The 14,627-nt window shown below is 39.5% G+C and overlaps 1 protein-coding gene across 2 annotated transcripts in view; it reads left to right on the forward strand.

The window, feature by feature from the left end:
- The window catches only part of LOC131460833 (guanine nucleotide-binding protein G(s) subunit alpha-like), a 31,362-nt gene extending 18,901 nt beyond the window's left edge, over positions 1–12,461 (forward strand). For both annotated transcript variants that reach the window (XM_058631657.1, XM_058631658.1), the window contains exons 6-12: positions 6,889–6,943; positions 7,154–7,227; positions 7,493–7,551; positions 7,652–7,772; positions 8,711–8,841; positions 9,231–9,298; positions 9,951–12,461. In XM_058631657.1, coding sequence (XP_058487640.1) covers positions 6,889–6,943; positions 7,154–7,227; positions 7,493–7,551; positions 7,652–7,772; positions 8,711–8,841; positions 9,231–9,298; positions 9,951–10,097 — 655 coding nt within the window. In that variant the 3' untranslated portion in view covers positions 10,098–12,461. The remainder of the gene's footprint in view (positions 1–6,888; positions 6,944–7,153; positions 7,228–7,492; positions 7,552–7,651; positions 7,773–8,710; positions 8,842–9,230; positions 9,299–9,950) is intronic.
- The last annotated feature ends 2,166 nt before the right edge of the window (positions 12,462–14,627 follow it).

Genomic DNA, 14,627 nt, shown 5'->3' on the forward strand with positions numbered 1-14,627 from the left:
AAATGTGTCGTTAAACAGCTTCATCGTTATAAATGGTCTTAAATGACTGTATCGGAATAATATTGGGTTTGTGACATCAGTATCGGACACAAAAATGTGGTCATCCCTACACAAAACATGGCACACAGCAGTTATGAGCTGGTGACGCCAACAGTCCGCCTCCATGTCCGTTTATATTCTGAAGTCACATTAAAAAAAATTAAAAATTTCTGTGAGATCCCAAATCCACGGAATCTAATCCCTGAAGTCATTTGAGTAAACACCAAGTGTGAGTGGTCCTGCATCTTGACTCGATCGTCCAGTCTGTGCGTTCTCTGGATTAAAACGTTGAAAATCAAGTTCATTGTGTCTCTCCCTTTTTTTTTTTTTACTAATGAGTCAGATTTGAAAATAATCTCAGCTCATGTGCCTCAGGCTTTTAGTTCGGGCTAGTTCTTGTCAGCCAGTGCAGTCTGGTTGTGGGTGGCGATTGTTCTTTGTGCCTCAGAGTTGGCGACAGTTGTCTGTCCAGTGTGTTTGAACACAGTATCTCGAGAATATCTTGAGGGACATCTTGAACTCGAGGCTGAACTGATTGGTGCTCTTGGTCAAAGGTCAACTGCCACAGGAAGTAAACAAAACGCAGCTGCGTTAATTACTTTATTGTTTTTTTTTTGTCACAGCAATAAAAGTCACCAATATCGTTCCAGCGATTTCAGAACCTGTTTCTGATCATGTATTCAGATGTTGGAGGTTAGTGAATGCTTTCAACTCTCTAATCTGAATGTGGTTCTATAGAAACGTGAAAATGAGGAGAGGATGAATGTGACCCAACAACCATACATTCTGTAGTGATACCAGCACAGCAGTGCTGCCAAATGTATTATTTACTAGGTGTCGACTCTTTGAAATCTTGTTTTTTTTTTTTTGTTGATAATGTGCCATTGTGTGCCAGATTCTCCCTCTGGTATCCTCTTCCCATTCCTCCCTCTCTCTGTCTCTCTGTCTCTCGCTCTGTGATGTGTAGTGGTGTTTCTGCAGGGACAGAAAATGGCTGGGATCGAGTCTCTGAGTCATCACAAGGAATGAAGGAGTGGGGGGGGGGGGTGGAGAATGAGAGATGGGCAAAGGCAAACAGATTTTTTTGTGGTGTCATTATTACTTATTGTGGTGTTATATATTGTGGTGAGTTTGAGGGTCGTGTCCAGCTGTCAAACTTTTAAAAGTGCACAGTACTGATACGTGTTTAAGTCGAGCTCATCGGCAGATTATCTCTGGGAAGCCGCAGCCATCTCATCTCGGTGTATTGTGATTTGGTGAACGCTGTGTGTGTATTCACTGATTGTGCTGCTCCCAGTGCTCAGCTGCTGTTTGTCTGTCCAGTGTTCAGCTTTACTTTTCTCCCTTTCTTCGGTTTCTCCCCTGCTTTCAGTTCTGTATTCTGTCTTCCGATCACTTTTCTTTCTTACCTTTCATTTCTTCAGTGTCTTTTCTTTCAATGGGTGTCTTGATCCATCTGTTTTTCGGTCTTTTTTTAACTTGATCTTGTAATTTACTTTCATAACATAATTTGTCCCTGTGTTCTTTCTGACTTTTCTCTCCTGAAATCTCAGTTTTTAACTTCTTAAAGTTTAAAGTCTTTAAGTATTCTGTGTTATGCCTTTGCTTAGTTCTTCTGCTGCCTTTCTCTCTCTATCCCACTCCATTCCCTGCATTTCTCTCTCTGTATCTCTTTGTTGCCCGCTCTCCCCCTTCTATCACTCCTTCTTTTCCTCTCTTTCTCTCTCCCTCTTTCTTCCTTTCTATTTTATTTTCTCTCTCTGTCTGTCTCTCCCTCATTCTGGCCTCACTCCAGTCGCACAAGATTTGGAGCCGATTGTCTATTTATAGTGTCTGTGGTTCTGTCACCATGACAACCAAGCTGGAGGCCAGGGCGCCAGGGAGCTATTTTTGGAGCAGCGCTGTAATGTCAGACACAGCGTTCTCTCTCTTTTCTTTCCTCCTCTCTCTCCTTCCTTCTCTCTGGGTTTGCTCCTGTGTGTGTGTGTGTGTGTGTTTGTGTTTGATAAAGGATCGGCTGGTGAAGCCTCTGGTTTGGTCGCCTCGCAGTGACAGTGTAAAGCAGCAGTAATCTCTCCACTCAGTGGGTCGCGGACGATCTTTTCCCTCCTTTTGAGGAAGCGCCAAAACCATTTTCTAACTCGACTCCGTGTTCCGTAGCCTCGTGCAGCTCCCGTTTTTTCTCTTGTGCACAGTTAAATGTCAGCGTCCTGTAGTGACAACACAAAAATGAAGTGTTTTATAAGTCAGCGTTTGCAGGAGTCTGCTTTGAATTGTTCAGGTCTTTTAGTTTAAGCTCAACGGTACAGTTTAATGCAACATAAAATGATACAACCATTTAATAAAGGCAGCTATTTCATGGTTCTTCTTACATGTTCAAATGTCTATTTTGTGTAAGATCATAATAAAAATAAATATATTTAACTTAATGTAAGTAGTCATTCAGTTAATATTGGTTAATAATATTAGTTTAATTTAATTGTGATTTTTCACACACACACCCCCCTCACTGTTATTGCTTAAATTATTTGCAGGACATGGGATACTCTTGTGAGGTTTTAATGCCACTTACTGCGAGCATTTACTTAGTAAATTAACTTTTTTTTTGTAAATGGGAAATAAATCATTTTATTGCCTTACTTGTTAAAGGGAAAAAATGTGAGAATACAAAATAAATTGCTTCTTTAACTGTTGTAAACCTGGTGGACGTAAATGTTCTTAGACACTTTTTTAGGACATGATTGTGACGGTCAGTGTGTGTGTGCGTTTGTGTCACTATAGAGTTTTAAACCCTTAAATCCAGACAGTTTATAGTTGCAGTGAAAAATAAAATGTGGAGTTTGTTGTCGTCTTTAGTTATTAAATGATAAATACTCTCTGGCCAAACAGCGTTAAATATGTTTATACAAAAATAATAATAATAATAGATAATACCTTATCAAGTTTATGATTTTTTTGTTATCTCAGTAAATGAAGCTAATAATTCATAATTCAGCATATATGTTTTCAGTCCAACTGTAAGCATGTAGCTCAGAAAGCCTAATCCCACATAGAGCTGTAGATTTATGCAATTTTATAATCTGAGTGATCCTTTCCTCCTAATCCTGCCACTATAACGAGATGAATGCCTTACAGACGTATTATTGGCTTTGAACCAGTATATGCTGCTGTTGATTCTACGGCCTCGCGTGTCTCTCACAGCATGATAATCTTAAATTCAATTCACTCACACACACACACACACACACGCACACACCGTTGCTGTTACCGAGACGTTGGGCCGGTGTTTTAATAAGAAATGTCTCTCTTCAGGTTTGATGTTAACACTTCAAAGGCAACATGGTTGAGATCGTCTGATGTTTGTACAAGTGCGGAAACATTTTGATATCGGTCTATTCTTGGAAGGAGCTGTGGAGATTATGGGAAATTATCAGAAGACATTTTCAGTAAGAAAAATGTAAAAAATAAAACAAAAAAAACAATAGCACAAAGGAATTTAGTAAATGAAAATAAAAATTCAAAAATTAATGTTTGTTTTTCTTACATAATTGCTCCTTACAGTTGCTGAAAATGCAAACTAGAGAAAAGAAGTAAAAAAACAAGAAGAAGAAGAAAAAAGAAGCACTTTATCTTTTCCTGTAAATACTGGGTTATTTCAGTCACCAGACACCAGTGTCCTGTGTGTATTTCCAGTGTTTAAGTAAGCCTGTCTGCTACCTCAGAATAACCCTGACAGGTTATACATAAGACCGCAGACCTCTCTGTTACTGGGGCAGCCACTACTATTATTTAGTTCAAGTTACTAGGCACTGTTATTATTGGCACTTCTCCTATTAATAGAGAGAACTGCTAAAAATTGAGCCATGTGCTCGTCCGGGGCGTGTTAATGCCTCAAATAGGGCCTGTGTGTGTGTGTGTGTGTGCGTGTGTGTGTGTGTGTGTGTGTGTGTGTGTGTGTGTGTGTGTGTGTGTAACTCATCATCGCTTCTACATCTGAACGGTGCTGAAAGACAACTCGGTTGGGCAGTTGTCCACTGAGGGCTGCGGGTGCTGCAGAGGTGCTGTGGTGAGGAGACTCTCGGCTCCTGCACCAGACGGAGTTGGATGCTTAAGTACATTGTTGTGTGTTTTTAAAAAGAGTATCAGTCAGTATGTTTCAATGTTCAGTGAAGTAAACATCAGTTTTTCGACTGAACTACTTTCCTTGTCCCAGAATACAAGCACTAGTGGGGGTTCAGTTGAAGTGCAATGTGCCCGCTTTCCACTTCTACCACTTTATCCTTGTGGGAGGCGCTGGTGCAAATCCCAGCTGAGATAGGGTGAAAGGCTTGGGTACACCCTCACAGGGCCACATAGAGACAAACAACCATTCACTCTCACACAATCAGAGAACCCACACATCTCAAGTACGTGGATGGTTATGGGTTGTGACAACAGTTGTGTTGTTTTTCTCCTCTTTTTCTCCTCTTAAAGTTGGGATAATTGTTTATATAATTCATCTGGGCTGTACATTAGTCTTGGATAATCTGTGTCATTAATTTGGGTGTAAATATATTTAAAGATTTTTTTTTTTTTTTCAATTAGAGAAGTGAGAAAGGTGGCGGGACATACGTTTTATTTCAGCGCACTACTTTTCGCTGACTCTTGTCTCAGTTTTTCTGAGATCTGAGTTTAATCTGCTTTCTTTTTTTTAACTTTTGTTTTGTGTTCAAAATAAATTCATTCGTTTATTCCTGCCATCCCTGAACTTTAAAATATTTTTAAAAAGTGGTTTTAGTCAGCATTTGTTTAGAGTTATGCACTTGGGTGACTTTGTTGTCCTCCGTTTCCTTTTCATCCCACCAGTGTCTTCTTCCTGTCTGTCTGTCGGGTAGTGTATCTTCCGCAGACCCAGCCCCCTGTTTCTCTCAGTGTGTTACCTGCAGCCCTCCTGTCACATTTCACTCCTGCCTGCCACATTCCTAGTTATCTCAGAGGGGGTTACATACCTCTGCCCCGCGAGGCAGCCGTACTAGCAGGCCAGCGTCTTCCTGTTGTAAGAACGACGGGAAGAAGATCAGTCAAAGCAGACGGGGCGTGCACGTATCAAACACGGTGGTGAGATGGTGTTCACCTTTTGTCAGCGAGAGCAGCCACTTTAGCAGGAACCCAGGCATCATTCTCAGTCAGTGGATCCCAAGTGTCTTAAGCTTGTAAAGGCTGATGTGCTTTACCTAAGAAAATGAGTGAAACTGCCCTAATTAGAGCTAAAGAATTCATCATAATTTCTCAGCCGTGCTTTAAAATGTACAGATATTACAGGCCGGTGACCTATCAACATGAGAATACAATATTTAAAGTTATGGTTTAATTGATGTATCATCACCTGAAACACAAGTACTGTTGTGTTTTCATGACCATGGACTCTGCCATGTCGTAGCGAGGGGGATTCACTTGATTTCACTGCGCAGCTTCAATCCAAGCATACACTAAATTCACATTAGTTATTTAATGCTTTCATGGTGTCAGTGCTCCATCATGTTTTTAATTTATTGCATAACAAATGTTGATTTAATAAAACAAAATGACATCGCAAATGAAATCACTGTCACAATACCTGTCAGAAAAATCACAATGAGATATTTTCCCACAACAGTTCAGTCCGTCTAGTAGAAGCAGTAGTAGTGCGTTTATTGTCACTTTAGCCATATACAGTACACAGCGTTCAAACAGTGTTTCACTTAGACCTAGAACAAACTATTACTGTAACATTTAGATGGTAATAATAATAATTATAATAATAATAATAATTAGGATAATAATAATAATAATTATGACACTGAACCTAAGTATGTGTAAAGTTTTCTTATAATTGGTTTAGTAATTGACCAGGTTTGCAATCTCCTCAATCATTATCTATGTAGTTTTTTTTTTTTTATGTAGCCATTATTCTTTGTTTCCATTAACATTATAAAAGTATACATTTAGAAAAATGTTAATTGAACAGAATTCACCTAAACTGTGCGACAGTATAATACAGGAAACACTGACTTAAAAACAAAGCCATTCACTAACTTGGTGTTGCTTTTATAATTTGTGTATATCATTAATTTACAAGGAATATTTGAATAATTCAATCATAATTCCAAATGTGCAGAGATACAGTTTTATTATCTTTTCTGATTGCAATCCATCGTGGGGTTTCTGACAAAAATGCTGGAGAAAAGAGGCTGCGTTTGATCTGGCTATTCTCTAACATACGTCTCTAAGAGAAATTCAAGTTGTGTTTCCCCCGCTGCCAGAATCAGTGTGTAGTTGCTCTTGAGGGCCGATCTGGGCACTGACATGTTGAAGCACACGCCTGCCTGTAGCAGGTGACCGTCACAGAGTCAGCATGAAAACAACAACAACAGCAGTAATGAAGGCCAGTGCAACGGAATCATTTACATGGGTTTGAGGAGACGCTCTGCTGATCTGAGGGATTTGTAGGCCTACACACACACACACACACACACACACACACACACACACACACACACACACACCCTTCTGTGCAAGCACTACTACAGCAGCTCCATTGATGAGGCTTCTCCTGTCTGCTGGTGACTCAGACTGGCTGCCTCAGAGATAAATTAAAACTCACGCCCCCTGGTGGCCATTTAGTGACCATCATTCTGCATTTCTGAGTGTGTGTCAGTCAGTACATTACCAGCATTATAATAACATAGATTGATCTGCTTTCATAATTGCTTTGATTGCTTTGAACAAGGCAATTTATATAAATTGACGTTTCATTGTGTGTGTCGGTGTGTATTATGTTGTTCGCTGAACATCAGCTGAAATCTGACCAGCTGTTTTTGTTTGTTGCAGCTTCTTAGACCGGATAGATGTGGTCAGGCAGAATGACTACACACCCACCGACCAGGTGAGACACACCGGTAGTGATTAAAACCGAGTTGCGATGCGTCTGAATTAATTGTTTTTACATTTGTTTATTATTTATTTATTCCAAAAGAAATTGGTTATGTTTCATTTTCTACGCAATTCAATTTTGATTTCATTGTGTGTAATTTGTTGTTGTTGGTTTTTTTCCTAAATGTAAGCTCCTCTTGTTTTCCTGTTCAAAATTTTCCAGGACCTGTTGAGATGCAGAGTACTGACATCTGGGATCTTCGAGACAAGATTTCAAATAGACAAAGTCAATTTCCAGTGAGAAAAGTTTCTATTACTAAGTTATTTCTACACTTATGTTGGCAAAAACTTTCAAATAACTTTCACACTAGTGTTTGCAGTACAGACAGTAATATCTAGAGAAGCAGATGCTATTTCTTTGGCCTAAGAATCATGTGTAATTCCACCAAATTGTAAAAGTTATCATCAGATTGAAATGTCCTCTTTCTTTTCAGGTTACATCGTTTGTAATTCCAGTCACCACTTTCAATACATCGCACTTTAAACCTTTTCTTTCCCGCAGTATGTTCGATGTTGGAGGTCAGAGGGATGAGCGTAGGAAATGGATCCAGTGTTTTAATGGTTTGTTGTACTCCCAAAACCAACTCTGTGTTTCTCATCAGACATGAGTTTCATGTACAGTATCTTGAGTATTTAGTTTGTGTGTGTGTGTGGTGTTCAGATGTGACAGCCATCATCTTTGTGGTGGCGAGTAGCAGCTACAACATGGTGATCAGAGAAGACAATCAGACCAACAGACTACAGGAAGCCCTCAACCTTTTCAAGAACATCTGGAACAACAGGTCAGTGACCCTTTTTCTGTGGATCTGTTTCATTAGCAAACCTGAAACAAGTGGCACACGTTCTCCTTCTGTTATTGTGGGGTTTTGTTATTGGTCTGTTAAACACAGAGACGTGCAAACATAATATTCCTACAGTACTACATTATCTGGTCTTATCACTTCATCAAACCCCAGTCTGTATATATTTGGACCAAGTACCCAAGAAAACACACACACACACACACACACACACACACATAAACACATGAACACATAAAAACGCCACACTGACAATTGTCACACTGTCATTGTTTACAAGAAACCCAAGTGGATTTTCTGATGTTACTGTGACATAGCGGGTGACGAGAACTGCTATTGGTGGTCGACAAAAGCTGGAGTTTGGGCTTTTTGCATTTGTTTGTGCCAAAAGAAAACCTCTTATCATAAACAACTTAATTATCAGGCTTGTGTAGATCTCAATATAATAACATAATCCGCTATTAAACACATAACGATAATGAATGGTGATGATGAAAGAAATGTATTTTAGTATCAGTAGTTTAAACAACACAAAGAACTTACAATCTAGGAAAAAGCTCTTCTGTCCTAAAAAATTAAATAAACACTTTTTGTTGTGTGCACCTGTTTATAAAATGATTGAGACTATTCTTATTCGTTACTTTATACATAGGAAATTCAGTCAAAAGTTTTCATTTATTATTCCATATATTGCTCATCAGCTGACATGATTATAAACGAATTCAATAATTCACGAGGAAGAACGACATATATTTTCTGCTACGTTGACTCTGATCCCGTTTTCCCTTTAAAGGGAGTCCAGGAATTGTTAAAGAAGTACTTTTTTTCTTAATGCAGCCTTAGACCTGTAAGTTTTTCAGTGTCCTCAAAATCCAAAAGAAATCTAATACTGAGCTAATTCTCCGTTTCCCCTCAAACAGGTGGCTACGGACCATCTCTGTAATCCTCTTCCTGAACAAACAGGACCTGCTCGCTGAGAAGGTTTTGGCAGGGAAATCGAAAATTGAAGATTATTTCCCTGAGTTTGCACGCTACACTACACCTGATGACGGTAAGAGGTTGACACTGATATCAGTTTGTGTAAATCATGCACACGTTTACTTAATGAGTAACAGCCTAATTCAAACGGTTCGGTACAGGAACGAGCCAGATTTAGCTGGAATATGTAGAAGGGAAAAGTAACGCCCACAGAGATGGAAAACCTTATGAACTAAAGAGTGTCAATGTTCCTCTGCAAACACTAACATTCACATTATCAGCTGTGTCACCACTAGGATTTACCTGTTCATAGATATGTCTTTTCCCTTCAAATCTGACCACATTTACAACCTTTTTTGTCTGTGCTTTTTTTGTTTCTTGTATTGTGTTGACAACAGTACCTTAAATATGACCAGAATTCTTCTTCTTCTTCCTCCTCCTCTTCTTCTTCTTCTCCAACAGCAATACCAGAGCCAGGCGAGGATCCCCGCGTTACGAGGGCCAAGTACTTTATCCGGGATGAGTTTCTGGTTCGTTCAAAACTCATATTTTACCTGTTCGATTTTCACATTTGTATATTTGTTTTGTCTCCCTGGTACTAGGAACAGTGTTGTTCAATGTCCTATAAACAAAAACAGGACTGTTTAGTTTCCATGACTCACTCTGACTACAACATTTCACTCCTCTCTTCCTCTTATATTTTTGTCATTATATCAGATAAGTTGGGATAGACAGAGTTTACCAATCACATTACATTTAACGTGTCATTTAATTAAATCTACACTTGTTACACACTGTATTACTAAGTGAACATAGCTGAGGGAGCAATACTGGTTCTGGGAAACGACACAGAGGAATCAGAGCCAAGGTCTTAACCAAAATAAAACAAATAATAAAAATGAAATCTTTTCAATATTCCACTTTTGTAAATGGGAATTTGTTTAAATTTGTCTCAAGAGATTTTGATGGACAGTCTGAGCATATTTTATAATCTTCCTCCCAACTATGAGATTAGTAAGTGAAAAGTGTAAAATAAACCCAGCAGTTTAAGTCAGACACGGAAATATCGCAAAACAGAAAGAAGTCAAACTGCGTGTAAAAAAAAACACAACACATTTGTATCTTGAAGTGTGATCTTGAGGACATTGCACTGACGTGTCTTCACTTGTGTGTCTCCCTCAGAGGATCAGCACAGCCAGCGGGGACGGGCGGCATTACTGTTACCCCCACTTCACGTGCGCGGTCGACACAGAAAACATCCGCCGCGTCTTCAATGACTGTCGCGACATCATACAGAGGATGCACCTACGGCAGTACGAGCTCTTGTGATGGGGAGTAGCATCCAGGCGACTTATTTACCCACCGACTGACCTACCCACCCCCCCACCCCCACCACCAGTTAGCCAATCACCCCCTTACACTTCCACCAATTTCACCAAACTGAGGGAACAAGCCAGCGGCTGAGCACCTGCCCTCCGCTCCTCTCCGCCCTGATACAACTTCTTCCGATAACACAGTTTCAGAAAAAGAGAACAGTGGAAAGATGTTTCTTTTCTTTTTTTTTTTTTAATAAAAGGAAAAACAGTTAAGGATGCACCAACAAAAGTTTCATCAGTGATTAGCCAGGACTCATCGCTGTTCTGACCCAGGAAGGAGGGTCGAGACTGGAATCCCTTTGTGTGGACTTTTGCTCCTTTTAGGTCTCGTTCTCTCTCAGATATATGAACACACACTCGCTGGTACACACACAGACTACAGCGTAAGACAGTCAACAACCCCATAAGTAGGATTTAATATCTCGCATCCCATGCACACACACACACACACACACAGAGAGACCCATTTTAAACCAGGTCCTCCTGCTTTTAACAGTACGCAGAGGCTGGATTAACTAATGCATCCGTAAAGAGAGAGAGGTAGTTTATTCACCGTGTGCTGAAGGAGAGGAGAAGAAGAAAAAGATGGACGTGGACAGGCAGCAGCGAAGGGTTGTTAGCCCTTTTTATTTATTTTTTTCTTCTTCCTCTCGTGTCCGAGGATGGAGAAACCAGTAAAAGCAGAAAACAATTTAAAAACTGAAAAAAAGAAAGTGAAAAAACGCACACACACCACACAATGCATAAATTCATGCATACCAGTGAACTTCATGCCGTGCAAAAAATACAAGCTATATATATAGATATTTATATATGAGTGTGTGTGTGTATATATATATACATATATATGTATATATGCATATATATGTAAATATGCATATATATGTATATATGCATATATATGTAAATATGCATATATATAATATTCCTGTAATAACACAATTCAACTTTTTTGTTAATTTTAACCCCATGTTGTGTGTTGGTGTATACTGTGTGTGTGTGTGAGAGAGATCTGCCTTTGTGCACCATTTAACCCCCACTCCCCTGCACACATACACACACACACACACACAGACATCCTGCTCCCCTCAGCTCTCCTCCCACACCCTCCTGCTGCCATATGACAAATACTCAACATACGGCAAGTGAGAAGAGACGAGAGCTTTTATTTAATAAGGAGAGAAAAAAAGGACAAAAGGAAAAAGCATGATGTAAAGGTTAAAGACAGGACTGGATGCAACATTTTCACCTGGGAACACCCACCCCACCCCCCCCCCCACACACACACACACACACGTGCTCCAGCCCTCACCAGCCTCTCCCCCCTCCCCTCCCCTCCCCTCAGCTGTTGTCTTGTTCTCTCACCTCTCCCAGTCCCACGTCCTCCACCTGTCCCCCGGCTTTAAGTACGTCTGTCTTTACTTTACTGCTGGACTATTATTCTTGTACAGACTGTAAAATGTATTATTTTGTACAACTTTATTGAAGAAAAAAAAATAACTTGTAGAAGATCCCTGTGCCTTGATCACGACTGTACATGTAAAAATGAGCTAATATGTAAGTTATGTTTTCACTGCGCTGTACAGCTGGACAGGTCTGTCCCACCTCGTCCGTGCTAGCTCACCCCTCCGCTAGGACCTGTGGGGAGGGGCTTCGGATCTGGGCGGAGGCCTTTTGTCTGTCGCTTTAGTTTCCTCTTTTTTTTTCTCCCCCCCCCCACATTTGTTTTGTTTGTTTGTTGATTCATTTGTTTTGCTTTTGCTCTCCTTTGGTTTCTATAATAGGATTTGAAGAAAAGAAAAAAAAATGAAGAAAAAAAAAAGATAATCAGACACACCACCTTAATGCTGCGTAGTGAACGATACTGAACCATAACACAATTTAATATATATAAAATATATTTCAGATTTTATATTTTATATATATGTACTGTACACTTATATCTATCTCCCTTGTGAGCTGTCCCACAGCTGTCCTTTGCTTTCTTGTCAGTAACATCTGCATAGAAGGTGGCCATTCTGGGTGCAGTGGGATGATTGTTGGTTTGATTGATTTCTTCTTCTTTTCTTTTCTTTTTTAATTTTAGCTTGAACTCTTTTAAAGGAGAAGGAAATATCCAATTGCAAAACATTGCTTGTTTCTACATAAACCAAATTCTTTTTGCTTAAACAAGAAAAAAAAAAACCTGTTGTTTTAGTGTTTGGTTCATTCCTCGTCTCATTCCTCTGTATCTGCTTCACCTGAGGTCCACATTACACGCTTATAACAAACACCTCAGCTTGTACAACAGTCCTGCAATAAATGCAACGTTCATTCAGGTAAGGGTAGAGTCAATATTAGAAACACCTTTCAGTAACCTGTGTTCCTAACAAGCCACTTTTATTAGGCACACATGACCAACACCTGTTGTTCATGCATTGATCTAATAAGCCGTGCATGTGGTGGTGATTGTGCATCGAGGCTTGTAGACGTGGTCCAGACAACCTGCTGAAATTCAAACTCGGAATCAGAATGGAGAGAAAAGTCCATTTTAAATCAGACAGGCTCAGACACAACCATCACTATGTTGTTTCCATATCAAAAATAGAACCGGGACACATTTATGTCTAATGAAGTGGTCGGAGTGTATATCAAAACTTATCAATTACACAGTGCTTAAATTAGGAAAAGGGGAAAGACAAATTTACAACATCACTCAAATTAAACATGTTTCCAAAGGTGATTTAAGAAGAATAAGTTGACCAGCAACAAACTGTGAGATTGAGCCAATAGTAAACATGTAGTGCTGACATTTGAACCTAGCAGGTTTACCCATTAATCGCCAACTTCAGTGATAACTAATCTGCTAACACTCAGCAGGATATTATTTTTTTTCCTTTGAAACATAAAACCTGTGTGTTTCATGTTGCTTTGTTCTAACATTCAGAGTCGGTGTCACAGATGTGTTCCCTGAACACAGTATTTCATTCATGAAGGCTTTTGTTAAAGGTGAAAATACAGTCTTCGTGTTTAATTGTATTTAATTGTTAGTTGGACCGTCTAGGATACAAGTTCATATTTCCTCTGGTTTGAAGGAATACACTGATGTGAGTGCTGTCCATCATGATACACCCAATACACCAACCTTGAAGAGAGGCTGTAGGAAAACTTGAGTAGACATGTTGATCATGTTTTCACAATATGCCCTGATTTTTTTTTTTTTTTACCAGCTTTTTGGGTCAAGGAAGTGAAGAAGACTGGAACTCGATCTTGTCAGATGAAAAGAAATGAACCTGTTATGTCACAGTAAGGACCCAGATTTTGTCTTATAGCCATTTAGATTCAAGAGGAGACGAGCCGACTATCCATGGAACCCTCACTGAGACTTCATCTGTCAGTGGAGCAACATAATCGTGAGGTGAAGCTGGTGAATTCCTCCTTGAGTAACATAAATTCTTCACTCTCTGCCACTTCCGGGGGTTAAAGTGTTTGCAGACCGACAGTCTCGCCTCACAATGAATGGAACCATTGTTTGACAGCACAATGGTTTTTAATGTTATCCTAATGTTATACAAGGTTTTTAATGGAAGTTGACGCCACGATTAAAGCTTAGGTGAGACGACACCTGCTATCAGAATGTCCAGGGGTTTTACCCTCAACTGCAACTGAGGTGGCTACTATTCTCAGGATTCTTGGCCAAAGGTGTGGGGATTTTGGAACCTGGCCCCTGAGGTTTTCACTCATTCAATCCAGCCACAGTAGACACTGGTGGATGATAAGATTTACCTCTCACACCGTGTGGCAGATTATCCCAAAAATGTTGGTATTAGTTGAGGTCAATATGTTTTAAGTTTTTTAAGTGGGAACTGAAGGGGATTGAAGCAAACTAAGAAAATCCAAAGGTTTGCTACCCATACTTTTTGGTGGTATAGTATGTTCTGCCAGCCTTGAACTTTATTTTTCAAAAACATTACATCTCTTACTGCTTTCAAAGTTTAAACCACAATTTCCTCATCGCCACCACCATCCACATCCCTGGTGCTTTACTCATACATGGGAGCAAATTATGGACATAACTATTTCTATTTCATTTTCAAGGCAACACCTACTTTCAATTCAGTAACTAATGAATACATTTAGACAACATGCAGCAGTAGATTTGTTGTTTTAGCAATGCTATGATACATACAGTGTAGTTATTCCTCAGTCACTTTAATAGAACTCATCCAGAAAATAAGGAAAACATGTATACACTTTTAAAATAATGTTTTCTGGGGGGAAAAAACTGCTTAATAGTTTAAAGTGTCAAGTAATGTGACCCACACTTACACTTGAGGCTGTTAAACGTTAATGTTATTGGTAAAACCTGTGTTTGTCCTTCTATTTCACACACACATATCGGTGTGTATGAGTTTAACTCGCAGACAACTTGTTAATATACAAGACCATTTCAATCCACATGCTAATGATCACAGAACAGACCGGATAGTGCATCTATTTGAAG

The sequence above is a fragment of the Solea solea genome, chromosome 6 (assembly GCF_958295425.1).
Source record: "Solea solea chromosome 6, fSolSol10.1, whole genome shotgun sequence".
Classification (NCBI taxonomy): Eukaryota; Metazoa; Chordata; class Actinopteri; order Pleuronectiformes; family Soleidae; genus Solea; species Solea solea.